This window comes from Monodon monoceros, unplaced genomic scaffold (assembly GCF_005190385.1).
Source record: "Monodon monoceros isolate NGI ecotype Baffin Bay Population unplaced genomic scaffold, NGI_Narwhal_1 Super_Scaffold_11, whole genome shotgun sequence".
NCBI classification, from domain to species: Eukaryota; Metazoa; Chordata; class Mammalia; order Artiodactyla; family Monodontidae; genus Monodon; species Monodon monoceros.
The window spans coordinates 58,419,789-58,445,623 of NW_021703767.1; the positions used below are offsets into that span (position 1 = coordinate 58,419,789).

Below are 25,835 nucleotides of genomic sequence, written 5' to 3' on the forward strand. Positions count from 1 at the left end.
TTTGATGATAGTGTTGTTGGTCTGGCATCCCTGAATAATTAAACTAACGGGAAGATTTCCCGCAAGCCAAAATTTTTAGACTTTGGAGGAAACATTTTGAGAACACAGTTTGTAGGAGTTGGTTTTGGTTTATTTATGAGTAAAGCACTTTACTTGGTATTATTTTCCTTGCCTATGTTTTATCTCGTAAAACTGAGGTAAGTTAAGTTTCACCTACAGTTTTCAGAGTTGAATTGACTTGCCTCTTCAGACCAGTGATTCTTGTAAGTAACATCCTTTAAATTGTATCGGATTGTGTCGTGTGTGTGTGTGTATGTGTGTGTGTGTGTGTGTGTTTGAAGAGACATCAGTAAGAAGCAGTATTCTTGAAAGGCTTTTGTGTTTTCTTCAGTGCCAGCACTTCAAATATTGCCCGAATAGAAGAAATGGAGAGACTTTTGAAGCAGGCTCATGCAGAGAAGACAAGGCTTCTTGAATCCAGGGTAGGCCTAATATCTTTCATGTAGTAGTTCAAGATGCCCTGCACTTGACACTGGGAAACTGTTTTCAGGCCTCAGTAAGCAGCGTGATCTTGGAGTAGTCACTCCACCTTTCTTGGCCTCATTTTCTTTTTTTTTTTTTTGGCCGTGCCACATGGCTTGTGGGATCTTAGTTCCCTGGCCAGGGATTGAACCCCAGGTCCCTGGCAGTGAAAGCACAGAGTCCTAACCACTGGACTGCCAGGGAATTCCCACTGGCCCCATTTTCTTTTCTGAAAAATGAGGGTGTTAGAGAGATATTGTCTACGGCTCTTTACTGCACTACCATTTTTCATAATGTAAAATGTATATTGTGTGGACATAAACTGAAATGAATGCTTTGTATTACATTTTCCCTTCAATGGCGCCTTTGTTTGCCTGCCGGGGAACAGGAGGAATGACAGGTCTTTACGCATTCTCTCTGCCTTGCCAGTTCGTGGTAAAGACACTATTGTAATATTAAAACTCCCATGTTATTGTGACTGTATTTCAAGCCAGAATCTGAACTTCCTTAGGAATTCCCCAAATGCCTTTGCATCCTGCCTGAAAGGGCACCTCCTTTCCTCTTCTAACTTCCCTGGGCACTTCCTCTGTGACCGTCGGCCAGGAAGCCACAGAGCAACAACAGGAATTGGAAGGACCTACGGCCATCAAAGAAAGGCCGAAAGTCGTGACTGGTGTTGGGTCACAGTTAGTGAGCCTTTTTTATATTAAAAATGGAGAGTTTTTAATATATGGGGTCATTAGTATGAAATGACTGAATAGAGTCACAAGCTGTGTTTCACTTAATATTTCATTTTTAATTAAATGTAGTGGTTGCATTTCTGCACAGGATGCTTTTGAAAGTTCTGTGAATGGTGATTACGGGTGTTTTAGTCTTAGATATATACTGGGCTATAAAATCAGGAATTGTATAGTGAGAATTATTTGTTTTCGTATTGGAATCATTCAAGTATAACCAGTATGTCTGAAAATATTTTCTGCATAATGATATTTAGGAACGGGAAATGGAAGCCAAGAAACGAGCTCTGGAAGAAGAAAAACGACGCCGAGAACTCCTGGAAAAACGATTGCAGGAAGAAACCAGCCAGAGGCAGAAGTTAATTGAAAAGGAAGTAAAAATAAGGGAGAAACAAAGAGCACAGGTTGGTTGGTCAATCTGGATGGATTGGAGTAGGTTGCCCCCTGGTGGTCGTTTTTCAGAAGACGGTCATGCTGTGTCTGAGGATGCCTTTGGTTGTGCTGCCTATTAGCCCTTGACCTGTAATGGCTGAGAGAAAGATGTGCATTAATGGGCCAAAAAAATGTGTGTTTATTTCAGAACCCACTGGGAACTACTAACAAAATGATATTTTTCTTTAGTTATATGCGGCACATCTTGATTGGAGAGGCACTTTTTCTTCTACCCATTTTTTTTGGAGTATATTTAAAAGGAGAATGTCTTCTTGAGCAGCTTTGAAAATGCAGCTGGATTCATTACTGAAAACAAATACAACACCCAAACTAAGTTGAGAAAGAGAACGGATTCTATTAAGACATCTTTTGGAAGCAAACACTCCAGAACAGGATACTTTTACCAGCCCGGTTTTTTGGTGGTGGTGTTCACGTTTTGGGTTTTTTTTTCCTAACCACTGTGTTGTCACACGTTTCCCCTTTGCTGCATCAGTCCACACACATGTGCACAGGATTCCTGAACTCAAGCAAAACTCGGGAAAACCATCCTCTTTGTTTGACTTCCTATCTCAGTCAGTAGAGTCTGAGTCTCTGTTCTTGTCACTAGAACTGCTTACATAATGTATGTTTCCTGAGAAACTAAAATAAAATTTTAAGTGCCATGTAATTTAAAGTTCAAATCAGTTTTACCAAAGCTTACTAGACTTCATGGAAAAAGGTACCAATTCCCTTATTCCTGACAGTTGCTGGCAGTCTGAAGTACAACAGTTGGAGACTCGCCTTAAGGCTTCATGTGCTTTGAGGGCTCAGTAAATCTGTGGCATCTGTCTAACGTCAAAGTACCACAAAATCAAAGGCAAAATAAAGGCAAAATACAAAGTAAAACTTGTTCATTTTATTTCATTATGCCAAACCTCTGTCACATTTTGATTTAGTGTAAAGGTCATCCATGCCTGTTTTATATCTGAAGCCAAGACCAAAAGGCACAATTCTATTTTAATCCCAATTATAACTTTTGCTTCCAAGTGTATGATTAGGTTATTTTCCCCCAGGGCAAAGGGGTGGGGTTATTTAACAGGATAAAATAAAAGACTATTTTAGAAATACTACCCGTGGCAATATGTGCTTCCTAGATTCGATGAACCTCTACTCCAGCCATAGTAAAATAAAAGACATCTATGTACATCTCTTCAGTGTCTCGTCCTGGACAGTTCATTGGGTACAGCTTTGATTCCACTTCTTACCTTATTTTAGCTTCACTTTTCAAAACATACATCTCTGCCTTCAATTTCTATCACAGGGTGTATGCAAGCCGACATGTACATACATCCTTGGGGGCTGGACTTACTAAATAACGTTCAGTCAATTGTGTCATGTCTGAGGTTATTTAAGGAGAACTATTGTCGAGTTGTGGCAGGGAGAACTCCTGGATACGTTACAGAGGAGGAGGCCTCATCTGTAAGGAGCAGCCCAGATAACTTCATGCCTTATTTCCCTGTGTTTTTAAGTGCTAAGTACCTCTGTTAAAGCTAAGGTAAATGACATGTTTCCATTTTCTCATCTGGCCATTTCAAGGAATAGAATCTGTTGGCCTGAGTTTATCCACATTTTCCCCCCCATACCATAGCATCCTTCTTAAAATGTCATTCGCTTTTTAGATTCCAAATGACAATGTTTAGCTTAAGTTCTCATAATCACATGGACATTTTAACACTTAGGCTTTTCAGTTCACTTTCACTTCTAAACATCTGTGACCTAAAACAAAACAAATAATTAGCTATAGATGAGATGGGCTTGTGCTTTTCCAGGCTCGACCTCTGACCCGTTATCTGCCTATCCGGAAGGAAGACTTTGATTTGCGCAGCCACGTGGAGACTGCTGGCCACAATATTGATACCTGTTATCATGTGTCAATCACAGAGAAGACCTGCAGAGGATTCCTCATCAAAATGGGTGGAAAAATTAAAACTTGGAAAAAACGTTGGTTTGTTTTTGATCGGAACAAGCGCACCTTCTCTTATTATGCAGGTGGGTGATAAAAAACATCTGAGTGATATATTCAAATCAGGAATTCTCTGTTAAAGAACAAAGGCAATAAAATTCAGAATAAATAATTAGAGTGATAAGTAATAGAATTAATGGCAATATTAGCTTGATAGATGTATATTATTTTCTATTCAGACCATATGGTCCACCTGATATGAATTTCCTCTAGAAATAATAAAAAAATTATGTTATTTAAAAAGTGTGAGTCTATTCTAGTTCTGAAATAAGCTCAAGCCCAAATAAATATTAAATGGAATTTATTTTTTAGACCAAAATATTATCTTTTAAACCATGAAATCAGAAAAAAAATGTTTCTATTTATTTCTCTATGGTCATATGCTCTAAAGTCACACACAATTAGGCAGCTTAACTGACAGTCATTCAACTGTAGTTTATACACTAGAATGACAATTTCAGCACAGAGAGTGAAGCTTATCAGTGAACTAGTGAATAAGTAAGTAGTTATTAAGTGACTGGAATATTTTTGGATTCTTTAAATGATGGATTATGAGAACGATACCCTGCTGAATCTTCTATAAATACAGGAGTATTTGTGTAACCGGTTTACTTATTAAGAAGCCCCTTATTTACACGTAGATCACATATGAAATATGTCCATTAGCAGCATAAGAATAGCTCTGCCCTCTTTTCAACTGCTGAGTAAGAGGAGAATCAGACTAGAGGTTATGAAGAGACCCTGCCTTGGGGTGACTGTATCAGCATTTATGAGCATTGTTGGGAATTGTTACAAAGTGTATCAAGGTAATAAAAAATAACAGTCCAGTCATTTAATCTGTAGTGTGAGGTCAGGATATGTTTATGAATAGGGGTGTGAGCAACCAAGAAGCATGTGGAAGAAAGGAGACACTGGCAATGAAGCCCCAGAATCGGGGTGAGGAAAGGGCAGGGGGTGCATGCCTTTCAGTTAGGGGCTTTTTGGGTGGGGTTCCAGTTGCTACAGGGGCGAGTGGCCTGAAGTAAATGGTCTACTAACCCTCACAGGTTGCCTCTCTTGGGCTTTCTGACCTTGGGTTTTATAAGAATCCAGAGACAGTCTCTTTAGTTACTACAATAGAAAAGATGCCTATGTAATAAATGCCAATTTAGTGTCTGCAAAATGCATAAACAAAACTTTGCTATGTGCTAGTCTCCAAAGACAACCTCAGCCAGAATTTTCCAAAAATAAAATTTTAAAATAACTCAGACAAAACAGCTTCACTCTTTTCTGCTCCTTTTCTCTGGAATTTGTATTTCATTCTTATGCTTGTATTTTTCAGATTCTTTCTCATAACTGAAGTGCCCTACAAACAAAAGTTTTCTTCCCCAGTTTTCTGCCTGCTTTGAAACACTGACAAGGTTTACTTTTATCTCCAGATTTTATTTTACCTCTGTTTCCAAAAAAAAAAGTATTATTGTTTTCCCATGAATTCATTATTGCAGGACCTTTTCCACCAAATGTTTGAGAGACACATTGACCTTCTCTTTCACAGAAACTGGTGGAAACCCACCGAACATGGTATTAATTAAAACAGAGTTTCCCTAGGAGCTAAGTCTATATAATGAAAGTAAGTCTCTTGCCATCACAAAAGTTCTACCTTTTCTAACACTGTTAAGCCTGAAATATCCTTTCAGACTTTCTCCATTCCTTTTCATGTATGTTTCAGTCTATATAGGTATTCTTTCTTCTTCAATACAGTTAGGACCAAATTATGCACTCTGTTCATACCTTTCTTCACATAACAGTATTTCAAGATTTTTCTCTTTGAGCACTTGCAGATTTACCTCAGTCTTTTCAGTGGCTGTGTAGATTGCAGTGTACGGCTGGTCTAGAATTAAATCAGTTCCCTATTAAAGCTCCAGCAGATCTTTTGCAGCTTGTGCTCTAACGAACCCAAATACACGTGCACGTGCATGAGTAGGTCTTATACGATACAGTTTTAGAAGCAGAATTGCTGAGTAAGAATTCTGGCATTTTTCATTGTGTATGTTTTACCAAATTGACTTCCAAAAGAGACTTTCTCATTTGCATTTCCACCAACAGGGTATGATAGAGTCTCTTTCTCTGTATCCTCATCCATAATTTTGAGATTCTTTAATGTGCTTGCATGTGTTATCATCCCTGCAGAGTTTAAATTACAAAATGTCTCAAGAACATATTGGTGTTATTAGTCACCACAGAGTGATGCTGTTTGGTCGGTGGTTTGGTTGTTTGTTTTTGTTTTGTTTTATGCTCTGTTTGGTTTTTATGGCAAATCTGACGAAATCTTTGGAAGCGGTTTGGAAAACGCTGCACTGAAAGGACATTAAATTATTGACATGAAACTCTGTTGAGAACAGGATAAAATATCAAGTATACTAGACAAGAAATTTGATAGGAAAGAAGCATAAGTAGAATATTATTTTAAATTAGAAATCAAAAAACACACTTGTTACAAATTTCATTGCAACAGAGCTGCATATTAATATTTTCATTACAACTACTATCTTGGAGAATGTGGGGAAATAATTTATCTTGATGTCAATGGTGTTTACACTTTGTGTGCTAACCTGACAGTCAGTATTCTGGGTTACCTTTTGACTGCTAATTTGTGAAGAGCCTTGAGTAAAGTCACTTAGTCTCTTTTGTTTAGGGTTGCTAATTACAACCTTTTTTCTTTTTCTTTTTTCAGGATAGAGTGCGGCTAATGTACTAACCTAGGTTATCTTAATTAATCTTAGATAATTTAAATGCTAGATAAATATTTTAATGATGATAGTTATAATGAAATTATAAGTCTTCCTGTCCATCAGTGGTGATAAAGTATTTGTTTTAACACTCATCTACCATTGCAGACAAGCATGAAGCTAAATTAAAAGGAGTAATATACTTTCAAGCCATTGAAGAAGTATATTATGATCACCTCAAGAATGCTAATAAGGTAAACATTGAATTTCAGATTCCTACGATTTGAATGCATAATTAAGTAGGGGAAAAGGTATTTTTTTGAATTCTAATTAATTTCGATTTGTTATTCTGACATAATGGGTAGATATGATCAGAATGGTGTTGGAAAAGTAAACATGGAAGTAAAGTAATTAGTGCAGCTGATCTTTTTGTGAAAAAATAATTCATGACAAAATGAGAAAATATTCTGGATATATTGGTTTGGGAGACCCTGCCAAGTAACTCTTTGCTAGGCTTCTAAGAAGGAGCTACTACCTACTTATGAGGAAGATCATAAGGAAACATCTTAGTAGGGCTAAGAATAACATTTATTGAGCTAGTTTTAGAGCACCCACTATCAGCTAGATACCCTGCTGGAGCTTTACAAGTAGCTGCTAAAATGATTGGTGAGCTCACTGTGAGAGTTCTTGTGCAGAAAGGCCAGAAATATGGTCAATCTTGAGAAAGGTGTTGAGGGCGAGGGAATAGGTTACATTAGAACAGAAATAATAGCCACATAGAAGCCTTCACATATCTCTGTGTTATATTTAATGTTATAATTTCAAGATTTTGTTTTATGTTCTTTTCCTTTTTTTTTAGAGTCCTAATCCATTACTCACCTTTAGCGTCAAGACGCATGACAGAATCTACTATATGGTGGCCCCATCGCCAGAAGCCATGCGGATCTGGATGGATGTTATAGTTACTGGGGCGGAAGGTTACGCTCACTTCTTGTTGTAGTGAACTAATGCAATAGTCCACTTCGGGGCAGACTGCAATAATTTCTTACAAGAATAAAGCCATATTCAACACCAGGTGGAAAGACCCAACAGACCCATCCCTTTAACTATGGATACTCAGAACTGTTTTCATATAAACAGGAAGTCATTTGTAAAAGGGAAAGAAGGGATTTTAATTCAAAGCTTGAGCAGAAATAACTCAAAGCTTGATCATAAATAGCAAAGAATTGAAGCACCTAGGAGAAAGAAAACACTATTTTCGTAAATAGCATCACTTATAGGAACATTTCTTATAAATTCTTTTTTATCAATTGTTGATTTTGGTGAAATAAACTAAACCGTTTACAAATGTCTATATGTACTTGGAAAATATGAAATTATTTTAGCACCCAAATCATTGGCATTGACTTTACTGGTAATCAACTGGCTTTGTTGAAAAAGGAGTATTTTGCTGAATGTTATTTTATAAATATAAGCAAATAAGGGCTTGGAAGGGAATATATTGTACGAGGAGTTTGGCCCTACTTTTAAAGTACTACACCAAAACCAAGGACTTGATATCACCTCTGTTTAACAGTAGTAGTTTCAAGTGATGAACTGCAGTTAGTGTTATTCTACATTTTAAAATGGTACTTTGATGCCAACAAGTGCCCAGGAAGTTGACCTTGAAGAATCACTACCAACATAAGCTACTGTACATATATAGCAAACTACTCTTTGTAAAAGAAGAACAAAAAGCTGTGTGTTTTCGGAAGAAGCAGTCTTAGACATTCTGTCACACTGGGCAATTTAAAATAAAGAGAATACTTAGGAGCTATTTTGATGAAGATTTCTCCATTCCCAGTACTGAGAATAAAGGCAACCAGTAGCTGATTTTCTTTATATTATCTGATTTCTCTTTGTTGCAGCCTCACATGACATAACTATGAAATACAGCTGTTTTCACCAAAGAACAGACCAATTAAAATCCTTATTTACAGAAGTATTGTGATTCCATTAAAAGGCAAATGAAGTTCAACTTAATGTACTCTGTAATGTACTATTTTATTATGTATTTTCTTTACAATTAGCCTTTGTTTTTTAGAGTTAAATTAATTTTTGTTGAATGAAATGACTTCAGGAAAGTCCTTTTATAATGATTTTCAAATGCCATTTATCCTGGTTTGTCATGTTGTGTGCGTTTGTAAGTATGAATGTACTCTTTCTACACATTGGCAAAAGAATAGAAGTAGAAAATAATGACATTACTTATTAGTACAAGCGAAATGATTAGATTAGAAGTGTCTGTAAAATCTTTGTCAGGCCTGCCTGGGTACAATTTTTTTTTTTTTTATTTGCAGTGGTTTGTATACATGTTGCCAATAATAAGATTTTGCAACTGGATGACACATGATTTTACTTGAACAGTGAAGGACAAAATCACAATTGCAGAAGACATTTTTATAATCTGTTTTTTCAGACATCACCCCTAAACCCTGTAATGAGAGTGAAATACAATTGCTAAACTTTTGTTGGTTAATGTAAAGATATAACTTTTCTGAACTGTACTTTACCTTCTTCATAGGACTGTAAAGATACTCTAATCAACTTTATGCCTTGCATGATATAGTAAACCTTTCCAATATGTGTGTTAAAATATGTTGAGTTTCGATTAAAATATTGACCAGATTTCACACTTGAAAATAAACTCATCTCTCATTAGGAAGTCACCCATTGGTTACATGACAGGGGATGGATTAATCAGCAAAAGTCCATTGTAGAATCGACATAAAGGTTGTTGTGTGCTAACATTATGACTTGTAGTTTATAAACTGAAGTAATCAGAAATATCTCTGGACACATTCCTGTTGCTAACAAAATGAGATAACCCCTGAGAAACCTGACATCTTTTTGTCTAATTGCACAGATGCAATTACTACTGGGGATTGAAGGACTGTGTTTACCTATCCTTCTCTCTGATGGGGAAAAAAATCATGCAGGTGTGAAGTTAAAACTCTAAGGCTTTACTTGGTGGGGACATCATTTGTTTCCCTGAACAAGGCAGCAGATTTCAGAGGAAGAAACCGCCCTCTACAGTATGTCCTTTCACACCTGTCAATGAAGGCAACATTGATAGTAGGTTAACGGAAACAAATTTGTCTACTTCAGGCCCATTGCTGTCAGTAAAAGCATCTTCACTTGACTCTAGCTACAATTTTTCCTGATTTGTTATACTGATGAAGGTGGATGGAGAAAATGGTCCATGGGTTTCCCTGCTTTTTTTGTGCAGTGCCTTTCCCACTATGAGAACAAGTAAGATTTTTTTTTTTCTGCACATAAAATGAAAGAAGACCTGCAAAAATAAAGGGACAGAACAGGGACAGGAATGATTGGGAATATTTGCAAATATCCAGAACCCTAGGGAGAAGTGTTTATTGTTAAGATACAAAGGATGCTGAAGTGATGTGCATTGGGCATCACCTTAGTGATTTTAGTCCTTTTAGGGTCTACAACAGGCTTAATGGAGAACTAGCAAAATAGCTCAGCAGCTTTTGGAGAAAGTTGCTAAATCAAGCAGCTGTCAAGGAGGTGTTTCTGGCAATACACCTCTCAAGAAAGAGATCTATTAAGTTTTTATTTATCCAGCTTTTCTGGTGTGTTCTAATAGGACACGTTCTCAAGACTCCAAAGATAGGCTGGATTCACTGTATCCAGTATTAAACCAGCTACAGTAACTTTTAAATAGAAAACAAACAACAACAAAAAAAACTAGTCCTTACTTGTTGATGCTTGAGGCCTCCAAGAATTGCTTTGAAGGGTGTCAGAGCAGGAATCCAGAAAGCCTTGTACCACAGTTTATTCAACCATTTTTTTAAATTGGCCATTCCATTTTTTTCTTCTGTTTGCCTCTAAAAATGGTGCTCTAGTAGATAATATGCATCCTTATAAACTAGTATTTTCTATAGGATAGTCACAAATTGGGGCCATTGGGTCAAAGGGCATTGAAAATGATGTATATTTTAAATTGCCATAGGTGGTCAGGTTACTTGACAAAAAGCGTTTGTCAGTATACCCTCCCACCAACCATACATGAGTGCCCATTGCCCAGCTTCCTTGCCGGAAAAAAGTTAAAAAGAACAACAGTTGTTCTTTTTAACTTTTGCCAATCTGATGGATAGGAAAAATGGCATGGGTTATTTTTTTAATTCCAATTTTTCAGTTAGTGAGGTTGATCATCATGTTTACATATATGAACTGCCTATCACAGCTGTTGGCCAATTTTATTGGAATTATATATTTTTTCTTATCATTTCTAGGAGCAGGGTGAACAGAACTATTCCGGTTTTATTCTTCTGTTGAGACCATTTATCTACTGGAATTTATTTTTGCGTATAGTATGAGACAGGGGTCAGAGTATTTCAACAGTCAGGCATACAAATAGCTAAAACAAACTGAAAAAGGGCGAAGGAGCGGCGAATGATCGATTCCACTCCAGGCGTTTATACAAGCAGGATTAAGGTCAGATCTTCAAACCATTTCCGGTACAGGTCAAAACTGTCAGGGGGTGAGAACTACTTGTAACGCAGCAAGCCTAGCACTTTATGTTTCAGCTCCCTACTGTCATCGGGATGATGAGATGGTTTCCTATCTGGGAACGATGGGTGGGGTTCCTCTCCTCGCTTCCAGTCCTGGGGTATCTACCCACCGAGAAAGCAGCCTACAGATGGCGCTCAAAACATCCCAAACACAGACCGCACCTCCCCGACAGAACAGCCCAACAGCGAAAGGCTGGGAAGAGCGCGCGCCGCGCATGTGCGCTTTCCGGGGGTCGAAACTCCGACTGGCGCTGTTTACCAAGTTGCGTCTTCCAGAGGGCGGCGCATGCGCAAGCTCAGTTTCTGGGCGCTGTGCGTGTCTCTGTAGGTCGGCGCGGGGCGCAGGGGCCGTCGGGAAGATGGCGAGGGTGGGTCTGCCCTCTTGGGTACCTTGGCGCAGGTGGGGCTGGATGGCCGTCTCCTTCGGCTTCCACCGTGGGCTCAGCACGTTACTTGCACCGAAGGCCGAGCGGGCGCCACGGTGGCTCCCAGGTCAGTGTCCGAAAGGCTGGAGTAGGACGCGTACTTTCGAACATCCCGGATTCCGGCAGTTCCTGTGCCATGCGTTTTTGGCGCCCCGTTCAGAAATGACCTTCCCCGGTTCTCAGTACCCCAGTTCTAGGCGCTTTCGACAATTCTGGTGAAGGCTGTGAGGAGAGCTCTGCCGGACCCTGGGGTATTCTGGACAGCCCGGGCCGTTGGTGGCGTTACGCTCTGCAGTCTAAGGATCCTCTCTGCCCGCCTCCCCTTTGTTAAGCGCCAACATTAGGAAACATTCAGATGTGCATTTAATGCGTTTGATTATTAGTTGCTTTTGCTCTTCTCTGCTAGTTCTAAAGGGTTTACAGATCGTGACTGTTAAGATGCTTAGACCTGCCCTCCCTTGACTTGAGCGATTTTAAAGTATGAACATTTTCTTTGGAAAAGTATAAACGCCGTCATCAAGCCTAATTTCTAGTTTTTCTTTTTTGTTTTTTTTTTTCCGTGATCGCAGCCCAGTAAAAACCGTAGTCATTACTCTACAAAGGAAACTAGAATTTGTACGAAAAATTAGAGCCCCTGAATATTTCCGTTCCTTGTGCTTGATTCTTCTCTGTCCCACCCTACCTCCACTCCCAACACCCATATATGTAGTCTGTCTTTCTGAATTATGCCTTTTTATTTTTTTGTTTTGTTGTGTTCACACCCTTGCCAGACAGCTGTCAGATGCATAGTGCTTGGAATGGGAATTGTCATGGCAAATACCCTTTGAGTTAAAAATTTTAAGCATATTATCAGTTTAACTTACATTTAATTGTACACAACCAAAAGGCTGTTATATATGTTTTTCTAGCAAAGTATAGTATGTCATTACATTAACTAGAATATGATACTCTTTTACTATTTAGTAAACATTCATTGAACACTTATGCCCCAGGCTTTGAGCTAATCCTTACAGTACGAAGATCATTCACGGATATAATGTTAAGAACCTGGCCACTTATAACTCACCAAGATTAAACAAGTTGTAATTATCTCATGGAGAATTTCCTGTTGGAAAGTAATATCAAAGAGAGGATATGAAGGAATTTTGGAGTGCTAAGGAAATGGGAAATGAACATTTTTGCTGCTGCAATCTGTCAACCAACATAACTGGCTCCTACTAGCCTTGTTTTTCACTAAAAGTTTTAAATTTGGCATATTTCACTATACATTGAAACTCTGAAACAGGATTACATATAAAAGGGATAGCTTTAAGGGCTTCAATTCAGTTTTTTAAAAAATCAACTTCTCAAATCCAAAATGAGGAAAACTTTATTAGCTTACATGGAAGAGACTGAGAAGTTTTAATTAGCCACAATAAAGTAGAGAAAGGTTTCATGTAATAAAAAAGAGATTCCGTTGGTCCAGAAAAAGACTGTTAAGGGAGTACACAAGCCTAGTTTCTTTGGAGGAAGAAAGTGGGATCATAAATGACTTTTTTTTTTTAAATGTCTTTACATTTTTTAAGAGCAAGTATTGATTTTACAGTAGGGAAGGAACTTCAAAAATAATGAAATGGAACAATCTTGTAAAGTTTACCCATTGTGCCTTTGTACTTGAACTAAGATTTGTGTGTACCATTCACAGAAAACCAGGCCAACAAATAAAACACAGTGATTGGGAGTCCTATGAGAAATCTTTTTCCAAAAATGGTATTATCATGCATTTATTCAAGGTTACTTGTAAAGTAACTGCTCATTGAACCTGCCTCAGCAGATATGGAATCACGATTGGCTGTTACCATGGCCCGTGATTTTATGGGTGGAGAGGGAATCAGTAATAAAAGGGGCACAGCACCTCTACCTTTGAAACAACTTCCCAAGGGCAGACCAAACTTGTTTCTCCCCCTCCCCACTAAAAAGTAGAGGATGTGAAATCCCTTAAACATTAAAAACAAATTTAAAGAAGACAAATCTCACAAGAAAGGGTTAAAACTAGTGTAGGTAAATCTGAACGTTGATTGATACTATTTGGGACAGATGATATAGCAGCAACAGAAAAACATTTTTGACAAGTCTCTCTGTCTTTTGTTGCCTTCAAATTTCCTTCTCATTGTGTATTTTGGAAGAATCCTGATTGGACCTTGCTCAGAGAAGACACTGATTGTGACATGATTTTAAAAGATAACATGCACAGACTTGTGACTTTAATACTTCACATCTGTATTTTTTTCTATTAAATGGAAATAGTATTTGACATCAATTTGATGAGTTAAGAAAGTTAAGATTAAAAATATGTATGGTTTTCAAAAAACTGTGTTTGCAAACTATGTTTTGTGTATTTTGTTTAGCTTGCAGACAGAAGACATCAATCTCTTTTCTTAGTCGACCAGACCTTCCAAACCTGGCTTATAAGAGGCTAAAAGGCAAAAGTCCAGGAATTATCTTCATCCCTGGCTATATGTCTAATATGAATGGTACAAAAGCATTGGCGATTGAGGAGTTTTGCAAATCTCTAGGTCACGCCTATATAAGGTAGGAACAACACATTTTAGAGAAAATATTACTACCATTTACTATGGCAGTAGAGAATTACTTCTGCTCTAACAAACTGGAACAAATGTCAGCATTTTTATAGATTAATTTATTTTAATGGTCTGTAAACTTTCATCTTGTGATTTAGGGTTCTTGTAAAGTGCAGCCTTTAAAAGGCCTTTTTTATAGGTCTTTGTGGGGAATTCCTTGTCAGTCCAGTGGTTAGGACTCCGAGCTCTTATTGCTGAGGGCCCAGGTTCAATCCGTGGTCTGGGAACTAAGATCCCACAAGCCACGCTGCCAAAACAAAACAAAAAACAAAAATAAATAAATAAAGGTCTTTGTGCCACACCGACAATGGTGGTAGAAAAAAACTAGTGGTAACTTAGCTCTTTAGAAACAATATTCTAACATGACAACAAACCAGTATACTAATTGGCTTTCTTGTAATCTCATAATTAAATTGTGGTTTTCCTTTGGGGACTTAAGGACATTTATTTGACCACTGTTTATTTCCTTTTAAAATATGTAGTTTAAAATAATATATGTGTTTAAAAGTATTGTAAAATTAATATTGTATAATTCGCATTTCCACTGAGTTTCTTTTCTTTCACTTCTGTAGCCTGAATATGTATAAGCATAAATAAGGATATGTGTTGTTTACTGCTTGATTTCACAGTTCCTAATATTTCATACTGATAATTATTTTACTAAAATCATGTGTTTACATTGTTATTAGATTTGTTTACTTATAACAATCATTTATTTAGTGCCTGATTTGCCAGAAGAGATAGTATGGTTTAGTAAAAAGAACACTGGCCTGGAATTCAGGAAACATGGGCTGTAGAATTAATGCTAGCAATAACTGACAAGATGAGTCAGTTAATAAATGCTGGACCTATTTTCTTCATCATAAAAAAGGAGGAGATAGGATGAAAGATAATTTCTGAATTCTTTTCTAGCACTAGCAACCTAAAAATCTATTTATCTAGTTTTTAGAAGAGTTTCACTAACATTCACTCAATAGGTCTAGAAAATACAGCTTTTAGAAATAAAATAAAAAATAATTAGAAATAAAAAATTTTTTAACTTTTAGAATTAAAAATAAGACTTTTATCTATTCAATATATTAGCAAAAATTATGTTAATTGTATGAATTTTGTCTTATTCCTGTTATCAAATTAACTGAATTATTTCATTTTCATGATCAGAACTCTGGAGTATTTTTTACAGGTAGACTTTCTAGCACTATACTGGTGCTGTGAAATATACAAAGAATTATAAAACATGGTCGTTGCCTGTAAGGATCTTTTAATCAGGGTGGGGAAATGCAAGATAAAATACATATGGGAAATTAGACAGAAATATTCATCAAAATGTGATTATGTCAAAGAGCCGGATACTAAATTGTATAAGGTGAGAGAAAACTAGGAGTCGAAGTAGATAGAAAAAACTTTATAAAAGAACACTGAAAAATAGTTAGGATTTGGGTAAGAAGGAAGAGCTATCCAGGAAGGGGAGGACTACCCTGAGCAAAACATGATGATATCAGAAAACTTGCCACCATTCTCCTTCTTTGTCCCCAAAAGAATTTGACTCAAGAAATCCCCATTTTATCAGTTCTCGAATTTAAATTGAGACTATGAGAGCTATAACCAGTTCCTAGCTCCCTACAGGACATATAAGGGGGTTTTCTGCATTTTGGATGCATATGAAATAAATTTTCTTTTTAAAGGTATATTAAGTAATGAGGATGAAATTATAATGTATACAGACAATTATGTGATACTGTATTAAAATGTAGCCTAAGTGCATCTTCATAAAACTTTATAAAGTATAGCCCTTCGTTACAATTTTTAATTTGATCAGGTTCCTTTTTATTTGCTTTCATCAAACTTCATTGCAATCTAATCACTGTTAGCTACTGATTGCATTTTAACTTGTTATAAGAGATTTTATCTTCTATTTATACTCCCAATTTCTCAGTTTACCTTTGTTGTGATTTTGTCTGTGAAACTTAGATCTTGAATGAGGAAATGGTTAGTTCTGTATATTACACAAGGAATAGTACATATGGTTCTGTGTAAATGGTTTTTTAATATCCTGCCACCATGCCTAAAATAAGATTGAGTCGGAGCTCAGGAACACATGGTTTTAGGGCTGGTCTTCTCTCATAATTATTTCTAATAAAATTTAAAATTTTAGATTTGGGAATATGTTCCAGAGTATTGGGGCTGCTAAGACAGAATTGCATTACTGTGTTTAAAAGTTTTAAACTGCTGAATGTTTTTTAATTATCTTTGTCACTTGGTTAGGGTTCAGCAAGAATGAACTATATTGTCACCTATTAGTGTCACTGAATGTTTATATTTTCCTTTTTGAAGGCCCTCTACATCTGTTTTGCATTTTCACCATGTAGTTGGAAGGCAACTGTAAACGAAGTACAGCAAGTAGAGATGTGTGATTGCCCATGGAGGGGGCTAAAGGAGAATTAGTTGGTGTCTTTCTCCCCTCTTCTCCCTGATCTGTCTTCTGTATCCCCTGGATTGAGGAGAAATAATAACCGAGATTTAGACTTCAGTAGCTGCCTTGTTACGCTATTTCCCTAGGATCCAAAACCACTTCACTTCATACCTAATTTTAATTTCTTTCTCCATCACTTTTATTTACTTATTTTTAAATTTTATTTTATGTATTTATTTGTGGCTGCATTGGGTCCTCATTGCTGCACATGGGCTCTCTAGTTGTGGCGAGCGGGGGCCACTCCTTGTTGCGATTGCCAGGCTTCTCATTGTGGTGTTTTCTCTTGTGGAGCATGGGCTCTAGGTGCACGGGCTTCAGTAGTTGTGGCATGCGGGCTCAGTAGTTGTGGCTCGTGGGCTCTAGAGTGCAGGCTCAGCAGTTGTGGCACGCGGGCTTAGTTGCTCTGTGCCATGTGGGATCTTCCCAGATCAGGGATTGAACCTGTGTACCCTGCATTGGCAGGCGGACTCCCAATCACTGCACCACCAGGGAAGTCCCTCCATCACTTTTTAATCCCTTATCTCTAAGAAAATAAGTATACACTATATATCACATATATATTCTTCAAGTACACGAAAAACATTAGGATTTAATAGTTTTCACCAGATTTTAAGAATCAGAAAAATACTGAAGACTTTAAATTTAAATAAAATAGTTCTTTATACTTTTACGTTCTACTTCTATTCATTTAATATGTATTATAGTACTCAGTGTGTGAGGTTCACATGCTAGCCACTATGGAGAATGCAGAAACAAAAATAAGATGATGGTATTTCCCCTCTAGGATCTTTACAGTCTCATAGGAATGATGAGACACAAATACATAAGCTGTCTTATAGAGCAGGATATAATAAAATGATTGTGACTAATAAAAGTGAATTCTATCCAAGTTTCATTAGGTAGAGGTTTGTTTTTTTTTTTTCCAGCTTGTCTGGGAAGTCTTTCCAGCAAAATTTCATTTGGACTAAGCTCTGAGAGGGGATATTAGTAATGAAGGTGATGGGAGAAGATATTCCACTTGAAGGAAATGGGTGAAGTGTAAAACAGAGACAGAAAACGTAGTCTTTTTTAGGAACAGCAAGTTGATCAGTTTGACTAAAGCAGTAGTTTCATCAGAAGAAATAAAAGTTCAATCTGAGATGACTAAAATACGTTCTTTAAAAACAGGCTAAAGCACTAAATTTTTATGTTATATATCACAGGAAGCCATTGAAATTAATGTCATAGCAATACAATGTGTCAGACAAAACCTGACAGTATAAAGTAGGTCCATTTGGAGAAAGACTGACACAGTGAGGAGGCCGCTGTGATAGGGTAGGTTTAAGATGAGAAAGACCTGCACCAAGACACCAGTCTTACCAAACTGAGGAGAAAGGGGTGCATGTGAGAAAAAATGAGAGAGTGAGGATAGTACAGGGCAGGCAGTGTTCTGTACCCTGCGGAAAAACAAACTTGAAATAAAACAGTCTGCCCTTGAAGAACTGACATTCTAGTCAGAGACATATATTTAAAACTTGATTACAACACGCAATATGAAAAGTGTTAATTGGGGGCTTCCCTGGTGGCGCAGTGGTTGAGAGTCCGCCAGCTGATGCAGGGGACACGGGTTCGTGCCCCGGTCCGGGAAGATCCCACGTGCCGCGGAGCGGCTGGGCCCGTGAGCCATGGCCGCTGAGCCTGTGCGTCCGGAGCCTGTGCTCCGCAACGGGAGAGGCCACAACAGTGAGAGGCCCGCGTATCACATAAAAAAAAAAAAAAAAAAAAAAAAAAAGTGTTAATTGGGTACAAAGAAAGTGACCTACTACTACTAAACGACACATTCTGTCAAAGAAAGTTCCTCAAAGGAGTTGACATGACTTAAAGGGTGACTAGGAGTTTAATGGGGAAGGAAGGCTTTTTAGGCAGTGGAACAGCATGCAAAGTCTCAAAGTTAGGAAAGGGCTTATCCAGGCATTGGGAGTAGTTCAGTATGACTAGGGTTTAGGGCAGTCTGCAGGAGTGGTATGATACTTCATGATTTATTGAATTGAGACCTTGAAGGAGAGGTGAAGTTCACAGATCAAACAGACTTTGAGCCTGGAGAGCTAGGAAGTTGGAAGGAAAGAAAACCAAGAGGAGGAGCTAGTGATGATGAATTTGATTCTGGACTTCTCTTTCCCTTCTACTAATTGAGTAAACATAACAGCACTTACCATGTGCAAGGGACTGATCTAGGCACTGGGAAAGCAGTGTGAACAAAACAATCTGCCCATATGGAGCTTCCATTCTAGTGTGGGAGATAGACCACAAACCAATAATCAAATATGTGTGTTGTCAGGTAGCAATATTTGCTATAAAGAGAATAAAGCAGGGTAAGGAACTAGGGAATGCTGAAAGAAGCACAACTTTAGTTTGAATGGTCAGAGAAGACTTACGGAGATGTAACATTTGAGCCAAAGGCCTAAATGAAGTGAGGGAGCAATCTGAGTGGATATCTGGAGTAGAGTAGTCCATGTGGAAGGAGAAGCTGTTGTAAAACTCCTGAGGCAGGAATGTGGGTGGTATATTCCATTAACTTCAAAAAGGAAAGTAAGCATACAACTGGGAGGGAGAGAGAACAGTAAGCAATGAGATCAGAGAGGTAGTTAGGGGCTAGAGGATGGTAAGGACTTTGGATTTTACTTGAAGATTATACAAAGCCTTTGGAGGGTTTGTGCAAGACATGATTTTTGTTTTAAAAGGATCACTGACTACTGTGTGGGGAATAGACTCTGAGGGTGAAAAATGAAAATGGAGATCTACTAGGAGACTGTTGCATTAGTTCAGTCAAGAGAGGATAGTGATTTGGACCAGGCTGGCAGCAGTGGAGGAGGTGAGAAAGTAAGTGGCTATGGGAGATCTTTGAAGGTTAAGACAGTAGGATTTGCTGAAATACATATTGACTTCACTGTTTTACTTTAATATATTTTAGACATTGTAATAATGATTAATGTGCTGTCTTCCTTAAAAAATAGAGAAGCAAATACATAGATATCTAAATATAGATATGTTTTCTCTTTTTCCAGGTTTGATTACTCAGGAGTTGGAAATTCAGATGGTAACTTAGAAGAATGCACAGTGGGAAAATGGAGAAAAGATGTTCTTTCTATAATTGATGACTTAGCTGAAGGACCACAGGTGACTATTTTTGTTAAATATGATGATAATTGTTGACTGCAACCTCATGACATTTGAGCTGTTTCTTTAGATGTGAAAATTTATTTAATATTTTAAATGTCTTAACAGTCCATTTTTATATTTCAATATCAAATCAATCAGTTCTATTATTTTCACTTTCTCATAAAACGAAGGTAGCATTTTACTTTTCATTTTACAAATTTTATTTGTCTAGTTTATTCTCTATTATAGACCTAATACTTTAACAAAAAGTAATCATAATCTTAATTTTACTTTGTGCCAAATATTAGAAGTCTGGGAGCCAATGAATATAGAGAAAGAAAGTATATACATTCTATGAAATTATTCACTTCCTTACAGAAAAGAAAAAGAAATTCCTCTTTAAAGCTACATGTTTTATTTTTAGATACTAGTTGGATCTAGCCTCGGTGGATGGCTTATGCTTCATGCTGCAATCGCACGGCCACAAAAGGTTGTGGCTCTTATTGGCGTAGCAACAGCTGTGGATAGCCTAGTGACACAGTTTAATCAGCTTCCTGTTGAGGTAAGTCCCAGGCAACCTCCGTGTATCCCTCCTGTCGTTCTTTTGCTCCCTCTTTGAATTTTGTTCATGTGTCATCTGTCCTTTGACTTGTTACACTGGCCCATCTTTTGTCTTAACTGCCTTTTTGTATACCATTTCTTTGCCTTCTTTAACTATTTGGTCTCCTGTTTAAGGTTTTCTTTTTTTTCACAGTCACTTCAAATCATTTTGCCAAATATTTGAGCCACATGAATGAAATCACACTTTAAATTTCTTGTTTTAGCAACATTTTATTAACCATGTTTGTTTATTTGGATCATACATCGTGATCTCTTTTTGGATCTCTTAGTCTTATTTTGTGGCTTCTGGGAAATAGTACCTATTCTATGACCATGTTAAGACAGCTAATCAATTATGAAACTATTTTTTTTTTTTAGCCTGAAAGCCTCAGATCCTCTCTCAGAAGAGTTCTCTGAGCACACACTGTCAGTAATACACAGGAGATGAGACTTGCCATTCCTGGCCTAGACACTAAGTTAGCATTCTTTTTCTACTCCTAATTCTCACCTTTAAAAAAAGAAGGTGCTTTTCACCATTAGCATGTTCTTCAGTAACTCATGATAGAAATAAGGTTTCTGGAATAATTGGGAAGGGAATTAGTTTATTATACTTTGTTATTGGACATACGTTTAAGCACTTCAGTTGTCTGCAAGGATAAAAAAAATGGTGGGTAATAGCTGCTTATTTTTGTGTGTGTTGTTTTTTTGTTTTGCAATCAATTAAGTTCTCCTTGGGCATATGTTTCCTAGGGCTCTAAATTTCACTTGTGGGACTAAGACCCTAGCAGAAAGAAAAACAGTCCGGAGCAGTGGTTCAGAAAGTGTAGGCCCGAGGCCAGCAGCAACGGCATCACCTGAGAACTTGTAGAAATGGATATTCTTGAGCTTCACCAAGACCAGCTGAATCAGAAACTGGGAGTGGGGCCCAGTAATCTGTTTTAACCAAGCCCGCAGGTGAAGTGTGAGAACCACTGCTCTACAGAGTGGGGGAGCAGGAGGGGGAGGAAAAGCAAAAGAAGAAAAAAAGCGTGTGGTGTTGAATGGTAGAATGTCATTGAATTTGCCTCAAGTTCTGCATTGAATTCAGTGCCATGCACTCTCTGTTCTAAGTTTATTCTTAGTTCACATTGTTCTTTCCATTTCCTTAAGAATGGCATTGTCTGCATAGTCAGGTTCTTCATATGATTTCCTATCAGAGCTAAAATTACAAAGCTGATCTTCTTTGCACTTACCTCCTATTTCTGAATTGTTTTCACTTTCTTGATTGTTTCTTATTCATGGTTGCTCCATGTCCTCATGCTGCTAAATTTTCCTGCCATTGTATCCTTTTGCATGTAAACCTTGGACCCCTTACTCTGTTCTCTAACTCAATAATGCAGTGCTTCTCATGGTAGGAAATTATTTCAAGAAGATGGCCTACTGGAAAAGAATTGATTAAACAATTTTGGGAGGTTATTGGTAAATGACAAGATCTGTGTACATTTATTTTTATGTGTGTGTATCCATCACTCAGAGGGAAGATATGGTAGATACCCTGTAAGTGACTGAGAAGATCTATAGCCTGCAAATCAGGGTATATCTTTGCTAATCCTAAATCAGACCAGCAAAAATTCTTAAACAGAAACATGTTGACCCTTATTAACTTAAAAGCATGTGTAAAGAAAGAGCAGGGACCCTAGGACCACTATCTCTTCTTCTCCACATAGGCAGCCAGTACTAGCGGTGTCAAGGGAATGGAGGTGGAGGTTTTTACTATCTTCTTTAGCCCTGGGAATGTTAAGACCCAGCATTACTCTTTATGTAGGAACTTGACTTACCTCTTAGCTAACTCTAATCATTGTCTGCTTCTTTGGACAGTAGAGGGCGTCAGGCAGGTTGCACAGCTGTTGGAGTCTAAGCTTCACAGCCACATTGCCTTGTTAGTTTCTTGGTGTAGAAATTATGTATATTGTACATTTTCTCTGATTAATACTGTTTTTGCTATTTCTGTACTTTGTGAGGCTTTGAGACATATAAGATTTTGTAAAGTTAAGTTTGTTCTTCAAATGGACAATATTCATTCAACTCAATAGCAGATAACAGAGCTAGTTGGGGTGGGCAATGATGCTTAAAATGAAACTATTATTAATTATGTCTCAGTAATTAACATAGTTCCCACTTCATCTAATAATCAATGAGACTAAGTTCTTATTACTGAAATTACCAATTCAGGAACAGTCATGAGTAGCTTGAAGGTAACTGAATATCATTTTTACTTTAAATATTTGATGCATATGTTGCTTTAATGCAAAGTACCCCATGATACTAATATAGGTTCATATATTTTATAGTTTTTTAGACTTCCACTAATTTTAAATCATTTGGATATAGATATTTAGAAGTCTAGGTTTCAGATATACAGCTTTTTCACTGAATCAAATCTCTTTGGAATTTTATAAAAGACATTAAAATTCCTAAGTACACAGATTATATCATACATATTTTACTGTTTAAATTCATTTTTGCCTCTTTGTAATAAGTCAACAATTTTAAATGTTTTCATTGAAAATGTAAATACAAAATTTTTGAAATATATATTGTATGTAGCTTTTCTTTCCTTATATTTTTCTTTATTTTTGATAAGATGTCCGTCTGTTTTTATAGACAGAAATGCCCTTCATATTATATGGTTGCAAGAGGCTTAAAGCTATTTACATCTTGATTTACTAGTTCAAGTTGTGATAATCTTTCCAAAGAATTTATTATATGCATATAAACCTTTATGTTCAAAGATGTTCATGGAAGTATTCAGCAGTGTGGGAATGGTCAAGTTAATTATCTTAGATGCATTATAGTGGACAATTATGCAGCCTTTAAAAACTTTTAATAGAATCTTTTAAATCCCAGAAATATATATATTGAATACATAAACCAGCGCTGAAAACTATATATGAATTGTAATAGCTAAGTGTTTTACATACTGTATATATAAAAACCAAACACATGTAGAAAAATACTGGAAGGAAATAAGCCAGAATAATAATGGTTGTTATATCCACGAAATAGGATTATGGTGATTTATTTATTTTTATGCTTTTTTTTTTTAAAAAGGTAGAGTTTTTTGGTTTTGTTTTTAATAAATTTATTTATTTATTTATTTTTGGCTGCGTTGGGTCTTCATTGCTGTGTACCGGCTTTCTCTAGTTGCGGCGAACGGGGTCTGCTCTTCCCTGCAGTGCGTAGGCTTCTCATTGTTGTGGCTTCTCATTGCGGAGCACGGGCTCTAGGGCGCACAGGCTTAGTTGCTCCGCGGCACGTGGGATCTTCCCGGACCAGGGCTCGAACCGGTGTCTCCTGAACTGGCAGGCAGATTCTTAACCACTGCGCCACCAAGGAAGCCCTGTTTTGTTTTTTATTTATTTAATTTATTTTTGACTGCGTTGGGTCTCGTGTGAGCTTTCTCTAGTTGTGGCGAGTGGGGGCTACTCTTCTTGCGGCGTGTGTGCTTCTCATTGACGTGGCTTCTCTTGTTGCGGAGCAGAGGCTCTAGGCATGCGGGCTTCAGTAGTTGTGGCACGAGGGCTCAGTAGTTGTGGCGAGTGGGCTCTAGAGCGTAGGCTCAGTAGTTGTGGCACACGGGATTAGTTACTCCGCGGCATGTGAGATCTTCCTGGACCAGGGCTTGAACCCGTGTCCCCTGCATTGGCAGGCGGATTCTTAACCACTGCACCACCAGGGAAGTCCCTTTTTATATTTTCCACGTTTCTATAATAAGTATATGTTACTTTAACTAGAAAAATTGTTTAAGACAAATTATAATCTAAAAAATAGAAATTCTTCAAGAATCAAAGAATACCCAGCGTTTTATTTTAAGGGTAGAAATGATACGATGCTCAGTTTTCAGGAAGTATTTGGAAGACTTCTTTGTCATCCACAAGAACAAACAAATTTTTTCTCATTCCATAGAACTCTAAAAGGCAAAAACTACATTTTTTTTATATTCAGGATAAAATTGGGTGTGTATGGTTGCCCCAGAATAACCACTGTCTTATTTTTCTTTTTTAGCACTATGCTTTATTCTTCTCCTCCCACCCCATCCCCATTTTAGTAACTTCTCGTATATGCACTTTTAGTTTCATAATTTTTAAATGTAAACAATTTTTATTCCTAAGATTTGATTTTATGTAATATGAATGCCACCTGTACTGATTCCAAGAAATTATTGTACTTTTCTCCCCTTCATTTTCCCTTTCAAGTTGGAATGAAGCAATACCTGATTTTTAAGACGTTACACGTTAAAGTTAGTTAAATCTGTTTGAATCCTAGTTACAGCAGTTAACTACCTTTCAACTTTAAACATATGTATTACTCTAACTTTAATATCCTCTTTTGTAAAAATGAAATAAGAACAGATAGTATCAGGATCGTATGAGATACTATGTGGAAAATACTTGTCACAGCTCCTTGCACATAGTAATTAATTACTGATAATTATCATCATTATATTTTTATCTGTTTTCCCCTTCTTCAAAGACTGCTATTCTTGAATTGTTTAAGACTATTGTATGTGTTAATGTTGCATAAATACTTTTGTTTTCCTCATTTTTCCCAATAGGCAAAAAAGGAAATAGAGATGAAAGGTGTGTGGTCCATGCCATCAAAATACAGTGAAGAAGGATTTTATCGCATTCAGTACAGTGTCATTAAAGAAGCAGAGCACTACTGCTTGTTACATAGTCCTATTCCTGTGAACTGCCCTATAAGATTGCTCCATGGCATGAAGGATGACATTGTACCATGGCATACGTCCATGCAGGTTGCTGACCGAGTAGTCAGCACAGATGTAGATGTCATCCTCCGAAAGAATAGTGATCACCGAATGAAGGAAAAAGCAGACATTCAACTGCTGGTTTACACTATTGATGACTTAATTGATAAGCTTTCAACTGTAGTTAAGTAGAATCACAGTTTTAGTTGGAATGTAAAGTAATGGATCCAGAAGATGGAAGCTGGATAACAGATGAAGGACCCTGATATTTAGAAGGTTTGTTTCTCTTATCTCTACTTTGTAGGTATCATGTGAGTATTTAATGGTGTATTTGCACAAGTGATTCAGATTGTGAAGAAAGTACCAGCTTCTGTTTGAAAAATGTTCTCCTTCCTTCAATCCTTGATTTTTTTCATTAAAATATTTCCTATTTTTTTATTCACGAGGTGTTTACCTTCTAATGCTTATGTTAACTGTGCCAGAATTGCTAATAAAAGTTGATTTTTTTGTTTTTTGTTTGGTATCATTGTATATGGAGATTTGCAAAATTATTTCTGATTTTAAAATGCAGTTTACAAGATATAGGAAAATGTTTATTGAAATAAATCTAAAATGACTAGAGAAATGACTGAAGCATAATAAAGTTCAAAATAAAGCTATTACTTTATTATATTCTGCATGTTATATTTGAATTTAAAATCAAGGTTATTCTTTTTTAAGGGCTCAAAACTTTACAGATATATAAAGGATATATATCACTTTAAATTTTGGCTTATATGTCTTATAGTTAACTGGGGGAATTTCATCTTAAGCAATGATGTAATATTTTCATATTCCAAAGAAGAAATGAATCTAT

At 37.0% G+C, this 25,835-nt stretch overlaps 2 protein-coding genes across 10 annotated transcripts in view; both read left to right on the forward strand.

Annotated features, from left to right (window-relative positions):
- PHLDB2 (pleckstrin homology like domain family B member 2) overlaps positions 1-9,328 on the forward strand; it is a 246,037-nt gene extending 236,709 nt beyond the window's left edge. For 6 of the 9 annotated variants that reach the window (XM_029215008.1, XM_029215014.1, XM_029215016.1 and 3 more), the window contains 5 exons: positions 392-482; positions 1,517-1,663; positions 3,500-3,719; positions 6,570-6,655; positions 7,261-9,167. In XM_029215008.1, coding sequence (XP_029070841.1) covers positions 392-482; positions 1,517-1,663; positions 3,500-3,719; positions 6,570-6,655; positions 7,261-7,401 — 685 coding nt within the window. In that variant the 3' untranslated portion in view covers positions 7,402-9,167. Of the gene's footprint in view, positions 1-391; positions 483-1,516; positions 1,664-3,499; positions 3,720-6,569; positions 6,656-7,260 lie in introns of all 9 variants that reach the window. The other 3 variants (XM_029215012.1, XM_029215017.1, XM_029215013.1) reach the window with 1 other exon arrangement.
- A 1,998-nt stretch (positions 9,329-11,326) lies between these two features.
- On the forward strand, positions 11,327-25,627 carry ABHD10 (abhydrolase domain containing 10). The gene is made up of 5 exons (XM_029213776.1): positions 11,327-11,467; positions 13,788-13,971; positions 19,539-19,650; positions 20,057-20,194; positions 24,827-25,627. Exons 1-5 carry the CDS (start codon positions 11,335-11,337, stop codon positions 25,169-25,171), a joined length of 912 nt encoding a protein of 303 aa, XP_029069609.1. The 5' UTR covers positions 11,327-11,334; the 3' UTR covers positions 25,172-25,627.
- The last annotated feature ends 208 nt before the right edge of the window (positions 25,628-25,835 follow it).

Coding starts and splice junctions, on each gene's coding strand:
- ABHD10 (XM_029213776.1), top strand. CDS start 11,335: ATGGCGAGGGTGGGTCTGCCCTCTTGGGTACCTTGGCGCAGGTGGGGC. Junction 11,468..13,787: donor GGCGCCACGGTGGCTCCCAG/GTCAGTGTCCGA, acceptor TATTTTGTTTAG/CTTGCAGACAGAAGACATCA. Junction 13,972..19,538: donor CTAGGTCACGCCTATATAAG/GTAGGAACAACA, acceptor CTCTTTTTCCAG/GTTTGATTACTCAGGAGTTG.